The sequence below is a fragment of the Panthera onca genome, chromosome C1 (genome assembly GCF_046562875.1).
Source record: "Panthera onca isolate mPanOnc1 chromosome C1, mPanOnc1 haplotype 2, whole genome shotgun sequence".
NCBI lineage: Eukaryota > Metazoa > Chordata > Mammalia > Carnivora > Felidae > Panthera > Panthera onca.
In genome coordinates this window covers 422,186-441,505 of record NC_138346.1, presented here as the reverse complement: position 1 = coordinate 441,505, position 19,320 = coordinate 422,186, and the positions used below count along the sequence as shown (strand labels likewise).

Genomic DNA, 19,320 nt, shown 5'->3' with positions numbered 1-19,320 from the left:
TGCCACTGCTGAGGGGGGCAGGGGGCAGGGAGCAGGGGGGAAGGACAGAGGGCAGGGGTAGGGGGGAAGGGGCTGGGGCAGGGACAGGGAGCAGGGGGCAGGGGGCAGGGGAAGAGGGCAGGGGGCAAGGGGACGTGGGAGGGGCAGGGCAGGGACAGGGAGCAGAGGGCAGGGAAGAGGGCAGGGGGCAAGGGGAGGGGGTAGGGGCAGGGCAGGGGGCAGGAAGCAGGGGACAAGAGGAAGGGGAGGGGTGGGGGCAAGGGGCAGGGGACAGGGGCAGGGGGCAGAGGGCAGGGGGCTCTTCCACGGCCAAGGGCTCACCCCACCCGGGGGCTGCAAGGCCACCACTCTGGGGCAGCTGAGGGTCTGTACGAGCCCACGTGAGACCCCTCTCCTCCAGTCCTGTGTCGGGGACTGGGGTCTCCCTGGCCCCCGGGGTGGCCTTGGTTTGCCCGGCCCTGGGGCCGCCGGCCCAGCTTCAGGGGCCGCAGGCCAGGCGGGGCCCAGCGTCCTTCCACAGCGGCCCCCGGCTCTTCCTCCATGCAGCGTCCCTAGGACACCCAGTCCTGGAGGCTCAACCTGTCACGCAGCCCCCCTTGCCCGGCCCCCCCCAGCACGTGGTCCTGGGGTCCCCAGGGACGCCGGGGTCTGGAGGCGGCTGCCGGTTTCCTGGCCCGTGCTCTTGTGTCCGACGGTGACGAGCGGGAGCGGAAACGGCTGACGCGGGTGGCTGGGCGCGTGGGTCTCACAGCCTGAGCGACAAGGCAGAGCCCGCCTGGCAGCTGGCGGGCCGCCCGGCTCCACTCGGCTCGGCGGCGAAGGGAAGGCATTAAAGAGAACTGAAGCGGTGGAAAAAGAGCATCAAAGACGCGTCTGCAGGCGAGGGCGAGCAGAGGAAGCTTCGGTGCTGAGCGAAGGGCCACTCCCAGAGCCGGGGCGCGGGCCGCGGGGGCGGCGTGGCGGGCGGGAGCCCTGCCGGCCAGGCTGGGCACAGGGCCTGTGGCTCACCCGAAGCTGCCGGGTGGCTCAGGGGCTGGCCTGGGGGACAGCCCCCGCGGACACCCCTCGTGGACAGCTGTGCCCCGCACACCTGCCTCGTGGCCTCCCCTCAGATGGCAGGCGCTCGGCCTGGGGCTGGGGAGGCGGGTCAGGTCAGGTTAAGGACGGCCGGGTGCCCGGCAAGGCTCAGACCTGTGGGCACCTGCCTCGAGGCTCCGCGCTGGGGGGCACGATGCCCTGTGGGGCTCGGGGCTGGAGGGCCTGCCGGGAGGGGCGGTGTGGGGGGTGTGCTCTGTGTGGAAGATGTCGCCGGGCCCCCCCGGGGGCCCCTGCACCCCAGCCACACTGGCTGTGATTCCACGGGCAGGAGCTTGGATGCGCATCTAGAGTGGGCCCCCGGAGAACCTAAGGGTGTGTGGTGCCCCTCCTTGCCCAGCGCCCTCTGTCCCCCCTCTGTCACTTCCTCTCTCCTCCCTCCTCGGCTCCTATCCCCCCTTCCCACTGATGTCCGCTGGGCGGTGGGCTGCGTGCAGGGGCCCACTGGAGAGGTTGAGAGGGGCACTCGGACCCTGGGGGCACTGGGTTGGCAGGGGTGATATGGAGGCAGAGGGGGGCGCAGAGACCATGAAGGCTGGGGAGGCGGGGGGGGGGGGGGAGACAGGGCCCAGGGGAGCCTCCCACCCCACCCTGGGGTGGGCAGGACCAGCAGGTGACTGGATCAGAGCCGGTGGAGGAGGCTGGGACAGGTGGGGGAGGGGGCAGGAGCCCAGGGACTATTGGGGTGCCGTACCCCCAAGGGGAGCTCCCTACCACCTGTCGGCATGCTTTCCCCCAAACTCATGCTGTCTCCCCCAAACACAGTGTCCCCCTCACACACAGTGTCCTTGTCAGTATCCCCATCATAGTCTCCCCGACACACACAGTGTCCCCCTCACACACAGTGTGCCCTTCCCCCACCATCTTTCATTGGGGACAGGAGGGAAGGGGAAGGTCAGGGTCTTCATCTGTCCCCTTCTGGTGGCCCCTGCTAGCCGGCCCTCTCCTCCCTGCCGTGTCCCGGCTTCACCCCTTCAGGTTCGGGAGGTCCCAGCCAGGGTCGCCTGCTCCCTGCCCCCACCTCCGGACCCTCTCCAGTAGGCAGGCATCGGGGATGCCCCCCGACCCCCCGGGTCAGGGGTCTCCCGCGAAGAGCGTGTTGTGTGCGGTCCCTGGGAGATCGTAGGCTCTCTCGCCGGCCTCGTACCCTGGCCAGGCTCTCTCGAGGGCGACATTCTGCCCAAGGACCGGGCGCGTGGCGTGGTTAGTGTCGCACGGGGTCGCCCGTGGGACGGCCTGAGCGTCCTGCACTCGGAGGGAGAGCTGTGGGGGAGGCTGGCGTGTGGCCTGCCGGGCTGGGCCCCACGGGGCAGGACCCTGGCCGCATTCCCGCACGTGTGCGCGTCTGCAGCGGGCTCCTCACTGCGTTCTCTGCGGAGGCCTGTGGTCTGTGCGGGAGACTGTCAGGGCTGCGCCTGCTGGGCGCCGTGTGCCCGTGTCCCTGTGTCCGACCTGCTCCGCGTCCACTGTTTGCTTCCGGCAGGACCAAGGGGAGAAGGCTCGGGAGGCCCCGGGCTGTTAGCGAGGGGGGTGCCCCCCTCCCCCCCCAGGCGCTCTGGTCCCAGGCGGTCTGGTCCTGCGGGGTGCCCCCTCCCCCCCAGGTGGTCTGGAACTGCAGGGTGGCCCCTCCGCCCCAGGTGGTCTGGTCCTGTGGGGTGCCCCCCTCCCTGCCCAGGGGCTCTGGTCCCAGGGGGTCTGGTCCTGCGGGGTGCCCCCCTCCCCCCCAGGCGGTCTGGTCCTGTGGTGTGTCCCCCCCCCTCCCCAGGAGGTCTGGTCCCCAGGTGGTCTGGTCCTGTGGGGTGCCCCCCTCCCCCCCGGGTGGTCTGGTCCTGTGGGGTGCCCCCCCTCCCTGCCCAGGCGCTCTGGTCCCAGGGGGTCTGGTCCTGCGGGTGTCCCCCTCCCCCCCAGGCAGTTTGGTCCTGCAGGGTGCCCCCCTCCCCCCCAGGTGGTCTGGTCCTGCGGTGTGCCCCCCCCTCCCCAGGAGGTCTGGTCCCCAGGTGGTCTGGTCCTGTGGGGTGCCCCCCTCCCCCCCAGGCGGTCTGGTCCTGTGGGGTGCCCCCCCTCCCTGCCCAGGCGCTCTGGTCCCAGGGAGTCTGGTCCTGCGGGGTGCCCCCCTCCCCCCCAGGCAGTTTGGTCTTGCAGGGTGCCCCCCTCCCCCCCAGGTGGTCTGGTCCTGCGGGGTGCCCCCCCTCTCCAGGAGGTCTGGTCCCCAGGTGGTCTGGTCCTGTGGGGTGCCCCCCCTCCCTGCCCAGGCGCTCTGGTCCCAGGGGGTCTGGTCCTGCGGGGTGTCCCCCTCCCCCCCAGGCGGTTTGGTCCTGCAGGGTGCCCCCCTCCCCCCCAGGTGGTCTGGTCCTGCGGTGTGCCCCCCCCTCCCCAGGAGGTCTGGTCCCCAGGTGGTCTGGTCCTGTGGGGTGCCCCCCTCCCCCCCAGGCGGTCTGGTCCTGTGGGGTGCCCCCCCTCCCTGCCCAGGCGCTCTGGTCCCAGGGAGTCTGGTCCTGCGGGGTGCCCCCCTCCCCCCCAGGCAGTTTGGTCCTGCAGGGTGCCCCCCTCCCCCCCAGGTGGTCTGGTCCTGCGGTGTGCCCCCCCCTCCCCAGGAGGTCTGGTCCCCAGGTGGTCTGGTCCTGTGGGGTGCCCCCCCTCCCCCCAGGCGGTCTGGTCCTGTGGGGTGCCCCCCCTCCCCCCCAGGTGGTCTGGTCCTGCGGGGTGCCCCCCTCCCCCCCAGGCAGTTTGGTCTTGCAGGGTGCCCCCCTCCCCCCCAGGTGGTCTGGTCCTGCGGGGTGCCCCCCCTCTCCAGGAGGTCTGGTCCCCAGGTGGTCTGGTCCTGTGGGGTGCCCCCCCTCCCTGCCCAGGCGCTCTGGTCCCAGGGGGTCTGGTCCTGCGGGGTGTCCCCCTCCCCCCCAGGCGGTTTGGTCCTGCAGGGTGCCCCCCTCCCCCCCAGGTGGTCTGGTCCTGCGGTGTGCCCCCCCCTCCCCAGGAGGTCTGGTCCCCAGGTGGTCTGGTCCTGTGGGGTGCCCCCCCTCCCCCCCAGGTAGTCTGGTCCTGCGGGGTGCCCCCCTCCCCCCCCAGGTGGTCTGGATCTGCAGGGTGGCCCCTCCCCCCCAGGCGGTCTGGTCCTGCGGGGTGCCCCCCTCCCCCCCCAGGTGGCCTGGATCTGCAGGGTGGCCCCTCCCCCCCAGGTGGTCTGGTCCTGCGGGGTGCCCCCCTCAACCCCCAGGTGGTCTGGATCTGTAGGGTGGCCCCTCCCCCCCCAGGTGGTCTAGATCTGCAGGGTGTCCCCTCCCGCCCCAGGTGGTCTGGATCTGCAGGGTGGCCCCTCCGCCCCAGGCGGTCTGGTCCTGTGGGGTGCCCCCCCTCCCCCCCAGGCGGTCTGGTCCTGCGGGGTGCCCCCCTCCCCCCCCAGGCGGTCTGGTCCTGTGGAGTGCCCCCTCCTTGCAAGGAGAGGAGTCCTGGTTTCCAAGGTGCCCAGCGGTGGTGACGGTGACGCCAGGGTGTGCAGGCGGGCTGGCGGATGGGCGGGTGGGGGGAGCCGGAACAGGAGCCAGCGCGATGGAAAGTGGGGGAGAGGGGATCCCCCTGCGCTTTCCCGAGCCAGCAGCCGAGTCACAGGGAGGTTTCCATTTATGGTAAAACACAGGAAGAAGGATCATCCCGAAACCGCCTCTGAGGGAGGCTGGGGTGATGTCACCCAGCCTGGACGCAGGCGGTGGTGGCCCTGGGAGGCAGCAGCAGATTCACAGCGATTTCTGAGGTTGGAACAGGAAATGGTTAATAGTGTTTGCAAATAAAAACTTTCTGTTCTATCCTGTTTTTGAAGCATTTCCCAGAAGTTAAAAAAGAACACCTAATTTATCTGCCCATTTTAAGAACCAAATTTTAAAAATGTGAACAAAATACTACACCATTTACTGTGCACAAGAATGGAGTTGGGTGTTTGTGAGGGTAGGAGGGTCACAGGAGATTTCCAGGTCCCCTCACTTTCTAAACTTTCTAGAATGCTGTTCGTTGTTTAAATGTGGACTTTTATCTTAAATTTCCGAATGCGCTTGTGTGTATGTGTGCATACGTGCTCCCGTGTGTGTGTGTGTGCTGTGTGTTCACAAGCGTGTGTGAGACACGTGTCACGTGAACGCGTCCCTGACCTCTGATGGTGGACGCCACTCGGGCTCCTTGCTGGCCACCGGCATGTGGACGTGGACGAGGGAGGGGCCCTGTCCCGCCCTGCACGCACCTGCTCATTTTGATGGAGAAACGAAACCTAACTGTCTGCTGGTTTGAGGAAATCGCACTGTCAAACCAACTGTTTGCCAGTTATTTATTTTTTTCTTTTGCAAAATCACCACATGGCCGATTGGTTATGGCAGACACACTCACGGCAAATATGTCTGTGGCCAATGTGCCAGCCACACATGCACAGCCTCATGGGTCCCCAGGCCCCTGGCCTATCCCTTCTTTGTCCAGGGTGGTCTCTGCTCCTTGCAGGGCAAGCCCCCATCCCACCGAGGCTTGGAGGACATGACTGGCCCCCGCCTGGCAGCAGCCGGGGGGACGCCAGGGCAAGGAACTTGGGGGCACTGGGAAGAGCCTGGAGGAGCAGATGCCGCTGCCTGCCTGCGGCCCAGGATGCCCACCCCGCCCGCCTGCTGGGGGCTGGGGGCTGCGCGGGCAGCGTGTCCCTGGAGGTGTACAACTTCTGCTGGTGTTTGGAGGAGGGCAGGGGTGAACCCAGCATGATTATTGCCACTCGATTTTCTCTCCTGGCCTGTCTGTCTCTGAACTTTTCTCCCTCCAGGCACACGAGGTGGGGTCCTGGCGACAGAGCAAAGCAGCCAGCCAGCCAGCTGGCCTCCAGCTGAGACTCCTTTGCTGTGCTGTCCTGCCCCAAAGCTGGTACTTCTCTGGTCCAGCCTCGCAGTGAGTGGCTTTGGGGGAACCTGCCCAGGCCACGCCCAGGCCAAGAGGGGGACAGATGCTCTGAGCTCTGAGATCCACTCCCTCGGGGCTGCCCAGGGGTGAGGCCCTGCCTTCCAGCCACCTTCTCAGAAAGCCGAACTGAAGATGAGTGCCAGGCAGGCAAGAGAGAGTCCGTCGGGGAGAGGAGAGCGCCGTCTCTGTCAGGTGGGTGCAGTAGCCTTGAAGTGGTGCCCGGTCACCCCTGGACTCTCCCATTCTGGAGCCCTCCGAGCCTTGGGGGTGGGGCCGGTCACAGAATGGTGGGCGCAGGTCAGAGGACAGGGCAGGCGCAGAGGGAGTTGCTATCAAGCCTCCTAGAGCCTGTCCTCGGAGGGACCTGCATCCACGCGGGCGACGGCCGACCGGGTTCAGGGTACGGCACACCCCTCCGGAGTCGGCCATGTGCACACTCAGTCTCCTCCATCATCCCTCTGCTAAAGAAGGGGGGGATGTTTATGGCCAACTGGCTTGTTAGTTGGCCGTGAGTAGCTTTTGCAGAGGGCTCGGTTCGTGGGTTTGGGAGGAGAGATAACCAGGCACGTGGAATGAGGCTGGTTTCCCTGGGGTTGGCCACCCAGGCCTTTTCAGCAGACGTCTAGGAAAGGTTTAACGAAGTTTCTTAACCAAAAAGATTATTTTTGGGTTGTAGTGGTCAGTCATGATACCAAGACTCTTCCCTAAGCTCAGATGCAGGTTGTGGTCTCTGGAGGGGAGGAAACTGTGAGGTCGGCCACGCAGACGAGGCTGTGGTATGGCCCGGGGCAGAGCACGGTGCAGAAGTAGTCAGGGCCGCTGGGCTCAATCAGGTCACATACAGAGGAAAATCTCTTTGGGGACCACCCCCCCCCCCCCGGACCGGGGCTACAGCCATCCCCTCGGACCCCTGCACGGCGTGTGACCAGGACCACACGTGCCCACCTACACACGATGGCCATAGGTGCAGCCCCAGCATATCAGGTAAAATTGCTGAGATTACCTGTGTGACAACCAAGAAAACCCAGAAAACAGTGCCCTAAGCTAACAGCGGCATCTGGGCGTGAACTTCTCTCTTGGACAATAATTCCAGAGGTGGGCAGCCCTGAAGTGATGTGGTGACTCCAACTGTCATCAAGGACCAGATGGTGACCATGGTCACCTCATGGTCTAAGAGGGCTGCAGGAGTGCCGGTCATCATCTCTGCATCGATAAACAGATGCCGAGGACAGTGGGATGGGGAATAGGCCTTCCCCAGCCAGCTGGTCCTGTATTATGGAGCCTTCCTGGAAGTGTGTCCCAATAGCTTCCTCTCCTGTCCCACGATTCCCCTTTGCTGCAAGACAGACGGCTATCACATCGCTGAGAGATCGAAGAAGAAGTTTCAGAAATGCAAAACATGATGGGAACATCAAGTCACGTGCCAGGATTAGCTGCAGACTGGGCGAGCAGAGAATTCGTCAGCCGTCGAGAAGGGGAAAGGATTGCTCTGAGTGCAGGTCAGCGAGACACAGAGTCCGGGGCCCCACAGGGGATGGGGCTCTGCCCTCTGAAGGCGTTGGCTGGCTTCACACCCTGGAGCTCCAGGGCCTTCCACAAAGCAACAGGACCAGAGCGCAACATCCGAACTCCTGGAGGGGTGGGAAGGGAGATTGGAAACAGCGCACCCGCGGGGGAGAGCAGGGACCTGGGGACAGGCTGGCGGTCAGAGCGGAGGAGGCCCAGGCCACCGGGAAGGCCCACGGAGCACGCTGGCCCCGGGGGCGGAGGCAGTGGTCCTGAAAGCTGAAGACGGATGTCCGACCTTCATCTGGGGGACGTGCGCGTGAACAGCGGCTTGCACAGGTTGGGGCAGAGGCCCAGACGCACGCGCACAGTATGTGTCCTGCAGGGTTCCTTTTGCAGAAAGCTCAAAGCGGCAAAAAGAAACATCTCAGGTGGCGGAGCTCCAAGGGGTCCCCCCGCCCCGTAAAGCCTCTGCAGGGGAGGGGCGCGCAGAGAGTTTTGGGGGTGCCGCGCGAGATCTTTATAACAACTTGTGAAGCATTACGTTTTAGCCATTTTTTTAGGTACACGCTTTACATTTCTAGCCAATAAAAAGTTTGAAAAAAAACCATGGGAAAATTTACAATGATACACGTTCCGTAAAGTTCCTCACAGCCTTGTTTCTGATGGCAAAGAATGAGCACGGGCGGGGGCGGGGCACGCAGACTTGGGCTCGGCTGCGGACTGGAAAGATGTCAGATATTTACAGACGGACGAGTACGGACCGCCGGCCGCGGTATGTCGTGGAGTGAAGAGGCCACGCTGTACGATAACATGTTTAGTATGAGTTCCTGTTCATGAAAAATAGATACGAAAATTTACAGAGGCACGTGTGTGAAAAACGTATGGATGTCAGCACCACAAGGATGATCACGTACGATTTGATCGTATTGCAGTTTTCCCTTTTTATTAATCTGTCCGTTTCTTGGTTTTTCTGAAATGAAAACGTATTGCTTGCGTAATAAAAAATGTTCAGGGGGATAAGGAAAAAGGCCTGTTTCTCATTCCTCAGAGACAAACCCGGTTGCCATGGAGACTGGATGGCTGTCAGGGCAGCGATTGGCTGGTGAGGGTGCAGGATGTGGGATCCCAGGGCTTCCTCGGAGCCCGAGCTGGTGCAGCCAGCAGACTGCACTGCGGAGCCCGGCGCCAGCATGGACGGGGTGGACGTGTGGGCCAGCACCTTGGCCCAGCTGATGGCCAAGAGGAAACCCCAGGACACCTGGGAGCTGCTGCCTGAGGAGAACCTGGCCTCCGGGCACATGGAGAGTGGCGGTTTTCAGTACCGGCTAAGGGGGCTTTCCAGGTGCGCTGAGGGTGGGGGCTTCCTGTGGGGTGCTGGGGGGCGAGGGGCAGGAGCTGTTGAAGCACCGCCCTTGGCCGGCCCTGAGTCCAGGGCCCGGGCCGGCTGCGGCGGGCACCCTGGGGGCAGGGAAGAGGGGCACGCATCCAGCCCGCTCTTGGCTCCAACAGGTAGGTGGGCCCGGAGCGCGTCCTCCCTTCTGGGAAGTGGGGGTGCTGGGGGACAGCCTGTCCTGTCCTTCCCAGTGCTGGCAAGCTGGGCAGTGCTGGCCACCCCCGTCGGGGCCCCGCGGACTCGGGGTGGGGGGCAGATGCTGGTGGGGTGACGCGGCCACCCACGCGTGGGAGGCTTACTTGGCCACTGCAGCATCTCCCGGTTTCCATGGCAGCACTGATGGCCTAATGGGGGATGGGCGGGTGATGGTGGTCACACCCTGCCCTGCAGAGGGGCCTGAGACAGGGAAGCTGAGTCATGACTGTGACCGAAGGGGCCACAGGCCGAGGTGGGGCTGTGTCTGGCCAGGGCTGGGTTGGGAACCCTAGTGTTGTGAGGGTCACTGCATGAACCCCACTTCTTGTCATCATGATGACAGCAGTGGGGATGGGTCAGGCCTGCAGGGATGGGGTTCAGGGGGGGAGGGGGCCTCACAGGTCCCCAGGGGGACTCCGTGGGAAGCCACACTCTGACACGGCGTCTGAAAGCCCCGGGAGCAGGTGTCCGGTGCCTGTCGGCTCTCCCAGGTGTTGGGAGAAACACGGCACTGTCCCACAGCCAAGCGAAAAAGCTGCCTGAAACGGGTGGTTGAGGGTCATAAACACCATTTAGCTGGTTTTCAGCTTTCGTGCAGGCACACCAGCGAGTGGCGGGGTCACACAGCACAGCCCTACATTCTGCAACATAGCAGCCACTGGCCACACGTGGCCCTTGGCGTGCGTGTTGATTCCACTGAAATGAAGTTGGAAGTGCGGCTCCCAGGGCACTGGCCGTTTGGGTGCTCCCTGGCCACCTGTGGCTGTGTGCTGCTGGCCGGCCGATGCTCACGGAGCCCGTCCTCACCAGTGACCGCACTGTCTGGGGAATGCCCGCGTGTGGTCACTCGTCCAGGACCTGAGGGTCTGGGAGAGGGGGCCCCTGCCTGGCCCCGGGGCGTGCAGCCACAGAGACCCCAGACCAGCACCTTCCTCAGCCCCAGACAGCCGGTGCACGGCTCTCTTGCTCACGTGTTTAGAGCCAGATCGGGCCCGTCGAAGAGGCTCTCTCACTGTCCTGCTGGGAGCCCCCAGCCCCTCCCGGCTCTCCCGACATCCCTCCCTACCCCGACTTTACTTCCCTGTCACCTCCTCTCCTCTCGGGTGGGGCTCTTCCCTCCAGGGCTTCCCCATGTTTCTGTGCACAGCTGAGCCATAGCAGATGCTCCCCCACTCCCCCCACAGGTACCCACAGGGTGCTCCCCCCACCAGGTGTCCATAAGGATGCTCCACCCACCAGGTACCCACAGGGGTGCTCACCCCCCACCAGGTATCCACAGGGGTGCTCACCCCCCACCAGGTACTCACAGGGGTGCTCACCCCCCACCAGGTACCCACAGGGTGCTCACCCCCCACCAGGTGTCCACAGGGGTGCTCAACCCCCACCAGGTACCCACAGGGGTGCTCAACCCCCACCAGGTACCCACAGGGGTGCTCCCCACACCCCCCACCAGGTACCCACAGAGGTGCTCCCCCCCCGCCCCACCAGGTATCTACAGGGATGCTCCCTCCCACCAGGTACCCACAGGGGTGCTCACCCCCCACCAGGTACCCACAGGGGTGCTCACCCCCCACCAGGTACCCACAGGGGTGCTCACCCCCCACCAGGTACCCACAGGGGTGCTCACCCCCCACCAGGTACCCACAGGGGTGCTCACCCCCCACCAGGTACCCACAGGGGTGCTCACCGCCCACCAGGTACCCACAGGGGTGCTCACCCCCCACCAGGTACCCACAGGGGTGCTCCCCCAGCCCCCCACCAGGTACCCACAGCGATGCTCCCCCCCACCAGGTACTCACAGGGTGCTTGGCTCCTGGTGACATTTCCTCAGGGCTGTTAAGCCTGGGTCTTGAGTCCCAAAACAAAAGCAGCAGGACGCAGCAGGCAGTGCAGTGACCCCTCATGGGTGTCGGGCCGGGCTTCGTCCCTGAGCGGGCTTTCCCGCCAGACTGGTGGAAAAGAATTTGCCCTTTGGCTTTTCAGACTGCGGGCTGCAGGTCAGGGGTGTGTACCCGCCCGCTGTCCCTTCCCAGAGGGGGCGCAGGCGCTCGGCCCTGCCCGCCGCTCACGGCCCCTCTGTCCTCCTCAGGCTGCAGTGTGGCCGCTGCCAGTGGGGCTGGTCCTCGGCGCACGTGCACATCCTCTTCCACGTGTGGTTCCACCCGGCCAGCTGCCTGGGGCTGGTGAAGATGCGCCTCTGGGGCCAGCGCTGCCGGCTGTGCCCGCCGGGCTCCCAGGGGGCCTGCCAGGTGAGTCTCCTGAACGTGCGGCTCTTCCTCAACAAGCTGGTTCTGTTCATCCTGCAGAAGTGCTACGGGGAGGGTCTCAGCGCGGACCAGTGCCCCGAGATCTGCTTCGGCGAGCGCTGCGAGGCCTGCGACCTGGGGGTCTGCTTCTTCCAGAAGCCCCCAGACCCCGCCTGGGGGCCCGAGGTCCAGAGCCCCGGCTCCATTAAGGGCAGGTACACCTTGTACGGGGGTGACGGCGTGGCCTCGGCCGCTGCCGGCAAGCAGCTGCTCAGCCTTGGCAGCGGGCCCGTGGTCGACCGCTCCCGGGGCTACACCCCCAACTCTATCAGCATCCCCCTGTCCGTGTCCGACTTCATCAGGAACCCCGTGTCCGAGAGCAGCAACTTCTTCGAGCGCGACGACGACATAGTCACCGTTCCTTTCTCCCTTGTGGATGCGGGCAGGGACAGGGGGCCCGGCGCCGATGCCAGGGGCGGTGTCGGCCCCAGGGGGGGCCCCCTCCCGGCGGCTGACCCCCGCGGGCCGCTCGTCGTTGGTAGGGGCTCCATCTACTTGCCTGCCAACCCCACGGCCCCGCCCAAGGGCAAAGGGCTCCCGGTGAACTTCAAGAGCCCCATCTTCCACGGCCGAGGCCTCCTCATCAACAGCATCAGGCCCTTCCAGCTCAAAGGCTTCATCTTCAAGGGCCGGGGCTCCATCCCCAGCCCCACCGACACCGACCCGGGCGACCGGGGCCCTGCGGGGAGCAGCCGGTTGCCAGTGTCCTACATCGTCGGCCTCACGGACGACGGAGAGGGCTCCGTCACCTTCCCCTCGTCTTTGGCCAACATCGTCATAGAGGAGGACTCCTTCCCCATCGTCAACGGCTCCGTCACCTTCCCCTTCGTCTTTACTGACGAAGGCACAGGCAAGGGTGCTTCTGCCGACGTCACCCGAGGCAAAGAGGAGGGGGGCGGCGGCCAGGGCCCCGCCGTCGCTGGCCGGGAGCCCCCGCGGGGGCCCCACGCCCGCAGACCCGTCACCATCAGCGAGGGCTCCGTCACCATCCCCTTCTCGGTCTTCAACATCATAAAGCGTGTGGGCCCCAGCTCTACCGCCGGCAGCTCCCCGAGGGGTGGCCTGGCCCCCCGCGGCCAGTCCCAGAAGAGGAGGCGGCCGCGGGCCAGGCTGGGCAGGTCCTGCCCCGAGCCCGGCTGGGAGGAGGACTTGTGCCCCGAGGACGGCTGCTGCAGGCCCTGCTTCGACCCCTACGAAGAAGTGTGGATCTGGGTGTCCATGACCGTCTGCATCCTGTGGATTATGTACCTGTACAAGTTCAGCCCCTGACGGCCAGGGTGAGGCCGACGCCGCCCGTCGGGTCCCCGCCGCGCCCCTCCGGCAGGGCCGCCCAGGCCGCAGAGCAACGGGACCCCGCCCCTGTCCGCACCCCCGGGCCCCCTGCCCCCCTCCCTGCCCTCCCTGAGCTGAGTCCTCTGACAGCTGGTCCTTACCCTCCCCTCCCCTTCCCACTTCTGTGTGTGTTCTGTCTCTTGATGTGAGTCGTGCCTTCGTGGATGTCCACGCCGTGATTGTCCGCCAAGCTGCCCACGCGTGCTCCAGGCACTTGTCTGTGTGAGTGTTACAATCCAGTAAAATAAAAGTTAAACGGAAAAAAAACCCACAGTGCTCTTGGGCTGAGTGGAAGCCAGCACCCGGAAGGTTTGGAGGTGGGCGGGTGTGGCGGGCACCTCCCTGCAGGGACCCGGTCGTGCCCAGCACTTGTTCCCCTGATGGCTTCTGGACTCCCGGCCGGGTGTGCTGGGCCGGGACGCTCTGTCCTTTGAGCACGGGGACGCGGGCCATGCACGAGCCGCGTTCCTGTGTGGACCCCTGGACCCTCCTGGAGCAGATCACTTGCCACACCCCCGCCACTCTGGGAAAAGGTAAAAGCCCCCTTGAGCCGTGGTGAACTCCCTGCCCCCCGACCTGCCCCAGGACCCCGTGCGTGACAGCACTGCTGTGGTGGGAGAAGGGCCATCCACGCCAGAAATCAGAACCCTCCCGTCAGCCACACTCTGGATTTCCATCTTCAGAGGCCGCAGGGCCCACTTCTAAGGGGCAGGGGTATTGGGCTGTGCAGTTCCCAGCCAGGTGGAGGCATGACATTGGGCATGACCATATCAGGCCCCCATGCCCTCCTTCTCCAGGCGGGGCCCCAGGGAGGTGGGGAGTTGTCTGCAGGGACCCCGAGGTCTGAGATTTGGGAAGCGGGGGGTCAGATGAGAGGGTCTGGGGAAGCCTTGCCTTGTGCGGGGGGGGGGAGCTGAGTGTATGGAAACCTTCGTCCAGGGCTCTGCCCAGTTGCCCTCTGGCCTGACCTGGATCCTACAGGTGCATGTTGGGGGAGGCACGGGGACGGGGGTGCTCCTGCACCGACTACGTTGTTGGCTGGGAGAGAAGAGGTGCAGGTGAGGCTTCAAATACCAGCAAACCCAGAAGGTTCCGCCCTGCCCTGAAGGCCAGGCCTGTGTGGGACACAGGGTCTGCAGACCTCAGACAGCCTGAACAGGAGCCCTCACCTGATGCCACTGGGACCCGGGGCAGACCTAAACACAGACCCTCCAAGTCCCGTCTACACTGGGTGAGAGCCTCACTAGGAGGGCAGGACCCACACCAGGTGAGAGCCCTCTGTCCTGGGGCAGCTGCCACTCCCCCCCCTCACCCCCCCACCCCCCTGCCCCTCCCACCCCCCTCCTCCTCCCCCTCCCCGCCTCCAGTGACCCATCTACACTGGGTGTGGACACCTACCCGGGAGTCTGTTAGGGAGGTCCGACATGGGTAGGTTCCCTGTCCTGTCCTCACACATGGGTCCTCGCCCAGCTCACTGGCTTCCCTGGAAATGACTGGGGGGTGGCAGTGCCCACCGTGGGATCTGCCGCTGGACTCTCTCCAGGGAGGGACACTCTGCCCACAGTCGCGGGGGTCCAGGGTAGGACCAGCGTCCCTTTGGGATGGGCGCTGGAGACCCTCCTGCCCCACGAGGGTGGGGGTCGGGAACCCTGCCAGGGGCTGGCCAGAGGGGCCTGTCCTTCCCAGAGGACCCCCTGGGGAGCACCTCCCTCAGCTCAGGGACCCTGCTCACCAGGGCTGCCCTGGGGAGGAGCTTACTATCTGAAACCGGGGTCTCTTCTGATTGATTGAGGGATGGAAGCCAGTCCGGCCCCACCCCACTGGGGGAGCCCTGGTGAGAGTCAGGAGGTAAGGGTCCACCTGGTCCCTCTGCCGGTTGGCCGCGTTGGGCCCTTTCCATTCCCGCTCCCTCCTCCAGCTCCCGGCCCCTTCTCCAGCCCCTAACACCCTAAACCGGCCCTGGCCCCTTGCCCCCAGCCCTACCCCCCGCAGTCCCTCCCTCTTCTCCAGACGCCTGCCCCTCTTCCAGCCCCGCCCCTTCTCCGGCCCCGCCTCCAGCGCCTGGCCGCCCGCGCTGTCCTGAGGCGCCCCCGTGTGGCCGCTGGCGGGACACGCAGCCCAGCGATGGCGCGACTGATGGCAGTTGTTTAAATATTTCTGTTTAATCAGACGGTTTGTTAAAACCCAGCAAACTCCATCCGTCATCGACATCATTAACATTAGTCTTTATGAATAGCTAAATTTCATTAAATCATTAATAATTAACTCATTAAGAATTAAGTTTCATTAATAAGACCGATAGCAAATGCGGAGAGCAAATGCACTCGCTCTGTGACAGATCCCCAACCGGGCATCCGCATCCGGGCACACCAGCTCCTTTGAGCGCCTGTTTACCTTCGTAATCACGGGAGACTGCAGGCTCACAGACACCGGCTAAAATGCCAAGGCGTGCCTGGGACTCAAATCTAGGACAGCCTACACCTGAGTCTGCACCTGAGCCCACACCTGACCCACACCTGGGCCCACACCTGGGCCCACATTGAGTCTGCACCTGAGCTCACACCTGAGCCCACACTGAGTCTGCACCTGAGCCGGCACCTGAGTCTGCACTTGAGCTCACACCTGACCCGCACCTGGGCCCACACCTGAGCCCACACCTGAGCCCACACTGAGTCTGCACCTGAGCTCACACCTGACCCACACCTGAGCACACACTGAGTCTGCACCTGAGTTCATGCCCGACTCACACCTGGGCCCATACCTGAGCCTGTTCCTGACCCTGTACTTGAGTCTGCACCTGATTCCACACCTGTCTCTTGTACAGCCTGAATGACCAGTTTGGGCCTAATTCAGTATGATGTGGCAATAACTATTTTTGGGAACTCAGTCAATAATAGAGACACCGAATGTCTAAAACATCTCGAAGAGAACCAAAGGCAGACACATTTTAAATGCAAATACTGTTAGTTCAGCCAGAGCCGGAGGGGGGGGGGGTCTCAAAGTGTGAACAATTTCCTGATTTTTGGTAAATGTTCTAGTGAAGGAATGAGTCACACTTCCTGCGTGCCAGGGACTGAGCACAGCGATGTGAGCTTCTCAAGCTGGGGGAAGAAGGAAGGGCCCTGTGTGTGCGGAGGGGGGGCTTCAAGGAGACCTCCTGCAGGGCAGGGGGTGACAGGGCTGCACCAGACGGACCCTGATTAGTTCATGCCCTGCGCTGGGACGCAGGCGGTGGATGGGCACTTTCCCAGGCCCTCTCCCTGAGGGCAGCCACAGTGCACCGTCAGTCCCAGCACATCCCTGCCACGGCTGGCCTCCTGCAGGTACCAGGTGCCCTTGCCCGAGGCCCTGGCAGGTGGCTGCGATCCCACTCTTTAAACTCTATCAGCTGGAATCCTGACTTCGAACTGTCCCATCTGAAATGCTTTTCTGTCATCTTTCCTCTGAGTTGAAAAGTCAGGAAAATTTGTTGATTTTGATCAGAAGACACATCTATCCTATAGTCCAGCCCTTCTCATCAGCAAATGTAGTCTGGCATTGTTTTCCAGAAAATTCTGGAAGGTTCTACCATTGTAATCACAAAGGGGCTGGGTGAGTGTGGGGTCAGAGCCAGGGCGGATCTTAGGTCCTCCTTCAAGCACCAGGGAAGGGGTGGGCCTGCCTCCAGGAAGAGCTTGTCCCCAGGCGCCCACAAGAACACACACTTACCCACTTGTGACCTGAACCTCCCCCTCCGTTTTTATTAGGAAAGTGATAGGAAACCTTCTAACTCCCAGAAACGCAGGGCTCAGGAGCTGCTTCTTCTCCCTGCTTCCTGGTGGCATCGGGGCTGCAGTGTTATTTTCCTTAGATCACGGCAAAGTGGGACTTTCTGTGGTGTGTAAAAGTCAAAATAATTCCATATGTGACACGATGTGTGTGACAAACAGCTGATCCCTCCCTGGCGGCCCCGTGATCCCCCTCCCCCTCCCCTCTGCTGCAGCTGTTACTTCTCTGCCTGCCCGGGATTTTTGACTTTTCCAGTGACAGCCGCCCTGGGCTCCTGGCCACCTCTGGGCTCCCCCGAGGGTCGGGGAGGCACTGGACGCTGACCGTGGGCCTCAGAGCAAAATGGCTGCGAGTCCTTTCCTCCAACGTTGACTCTGAGCTTCCTGGAGCCCCAGGCCTCTCTCCTCCGCCGCCTGGGCGTTACCCCCTGCTGCCCACGGGAAGCTTGCCGTTTCCACTAATTTTCAGCTAGGTTTTGACAGGGCCTGGTCCCGCCAAGCACAGCCTTAGCGTAACCAAGAGAAGCTCTCTGGTTTTCCTTCGGCGAGCGGCGTTAGAACGGAGCTCTTTAAGAAAGAAGGGCCACCCTCAGCGGACACTGGGCACCTGGCCGCAGCTGCCACGACCCGGACCCTCTTCCTGACCCCATTTCGGAGCCTCCGGCGGGTGCCGGGCCCGTCACCGCCTCTGTGACCCGACGCAGGGGTAGTGGCATCTCCGTGTGGCCTCGGTTTGCATCTCCTTCATGACTCATGGTGGCAGACATCCGTGGTAAGTGTGCCTCACACACTCGACAATGATGTGTTTTCGGCAATTGTTGGGTGCAAGGTTCTGTAAACGCGCATCGTGTCCGTGCTTCTAAGTCCTTACCTGTTGCTGAAGCGTCCGAGCCCCGCCCTTCAGTTCTGCCCGGTTTCCTGTTATATTTTGAAACTCGGGTATCAGGTTCGCCAGGATTTAGGATTTTTATGTCCCTGGCGGCTGATTCCTTTGTCACCACACGGCACCCCTCGTTTCCCCTGGGATGCCTCGTGGTCCGACGTGGGCACCGCAGCTCTCTGACGCTGGCCGGCCGGGTGCACCCCTGTCCCGGAGACATGCGGCCTGGGTCCCTGTGTCCCGGAGACATGCGGCCTGGGTCCCCATGCTTGAAGTGGAGTTGGGTCCTGGCGTGCGTCTCGTCTGATGACCTCTGTCTTTGTTTCTGTCTTTGTGTTGTGTGCACTTTTCCATACAGTTGGCTCGAAATCCCCCTTTCTTGTTTGTTTTTTTAACCGTCTTATCTTGGCATTTGTTTTGTATCTGTTCTGCTTTTTCTTCCTCGGTTCCTCCACTCCTACCTTTTTTCAGAATTTTTTTGGTACTTCATTTTCTAAAATGTTTATTTATTTATTCATTTCGAGAGAGAGGGAGAGAGAGAGCGAGACAGAATGTGTGCCAGTGAGTGGGGGAGGGGCAGAGAGAGGGAGAGAGAATCCGAAGCCGGCTCCAGGCTCGAGCCGTCAGCGCAGAGCCTGGCTCAGGCCTCGATCTCGTGACCCGGGGATCATGACCTGAGCTGAAAGCAAGAGTCAGACGCTCCACCGACGGAGCCACCCAGGCGCCCCTAGTATTTCACCTTAATTTACTTCCTCTGCTGGCCTCTTAGTCATGCCTCTTCGTGCTCTGGTTTTAGTAGTCCTTCTGGGGATCACGACTGGGCCCGTGGCGTGCCACAGGCTGTCGGCCCCTCAGCGGGTGTGAGATCCCAGCGGGAGCATGGAACCTACACTCTTCTGGCCACCGTGCTCCCTTCCGCACACACTCAAACCGTAATCGCCTACTTTCTGCCTCAAGAGTGTGCGCCACAGGTCAGGCTCCTTGGGAGGCTGCGGCTGGCTGGGAGTTGTGGGCACAGACCTGTCACCGCAGACAGGAGCTGAGAATGGCGAGGGGGCCGCCGTGGATGGGTGCTCAGCCACTGCCCGGGCACTGCCCCCGGGCGCCGGCGGCCTCTTCAGGCCGTTCCCTCCCTTCTTCCCTCTCTCCCCTCTCCCTCCCCTCTCCCTCCCCTCTCCCTCCCCTCTCCTCCCTCCCCTTCCCCTCTCCCCTCTCCTCTCCTCCTCCCTCCCTCCCCTCTCCCCTCTCCCTCTCTCTCCCCTCTCCCTCCTCCTCTCCCTCTCTTCTCTTCCTCCCTCCCTACCTCCCCTCCCCTCTCCCCCTCTCCCTCCCTCCCCTCTCCCCTTTCCCCCTCTCCCCACTCCCCCTCTTCCTCCCCCTCCCCTCTCCCTCTCTTGTCCCCTCTCCCTGCCCTTTCCCTCCCCTCTCCTCTCCCTCCTCCTCTCCCTCCTCCTCTCCCTCTCTTCTCCTCCTCCCTCCCTACCTCCCCTCCCCTCTCCCCCCTCCCCCTCTCCCTCCCCTCTCCTCCTTCCTCTCCTCTCCTCTCCTCTCCCTCCCCTCCCCTCTCCTCTCCCTCCTCCTCTCCCTCTCCTCTCCTCCTCCCTCTTCTCTCCCTCTCTCCTCTCTCCCCCTCTTCCTCCCTTCTCTTCCTTCCTCTCTTCTCCCTCCTCCTCTTCCTCTCCTCTCCTCCTCCCTCCTCTCTCCCTCCCCTCCCCTTCCCCTCTCCCTCCCCTCTCCTCTCCCTCCTCCTCTCCCTCTCCTCTCCTCCTCCCTCCTCTCTCTCTCTCTCCTTCCCTCTCCCTCTCCTCTCCTCTTCCCTCCCCTCCCCTCCCCTCCTCTCTCCCCCTCTTTTCTTGCTCATTTGCCTCTTTCCTGCTCCTGAGTCACCAGCGTATTTTCATTTCAGACACTGAGCTCTTT

At 63.6% G+C, this 19,320-nt stretch overlaps 1 protein-coding gene across 1 annotated transcript; it reads left to right on the top strand.

The window, feature by feature from the left end:
• Positions 1–8,644: 8,644 nt before the first annotated feature.
• On the top strand, positions 8,645–12,805 carry RTP5 (receptor transporter protein 5 (putative)). Its single transcript, XM_060627289.3, has 2 exons — positions 8,645–8,869; positions 11,205–12,805. Exons 1-2 carry the CDS (start codon positions 8,718–8,720, stop codon positions 12,688–12,690), a joined length of 1,638 nt encoding a protein of 545 aa, XP_060483272.1. The 5' UTR covers positions 8,645–8,717; the 3' UTR covers positions 12,691–12,805.
• Positions 12,806–19,320: the final 6,515 nt, after the last annotated feature.

What these genes read in the sequence shown, in the direction of transcription:
- RTP5 (XM_060627289.3), top strand. Translation starts at nt 8,718, where the DNA reads ATGGACGGGGTGGACGTGTGGGCCAGCACCTTGGCCCAGCTGATGGCC. An exon ending in CGGCTAAGGGGGCTTTCCAG is followed by an intron (nt 8,870 to 11,204) that starts GTGCGCTGAGGG and finishes TGTCCTCCTCAG; the next exon opens with GCTGCAGTGTGGCCGCTGCC.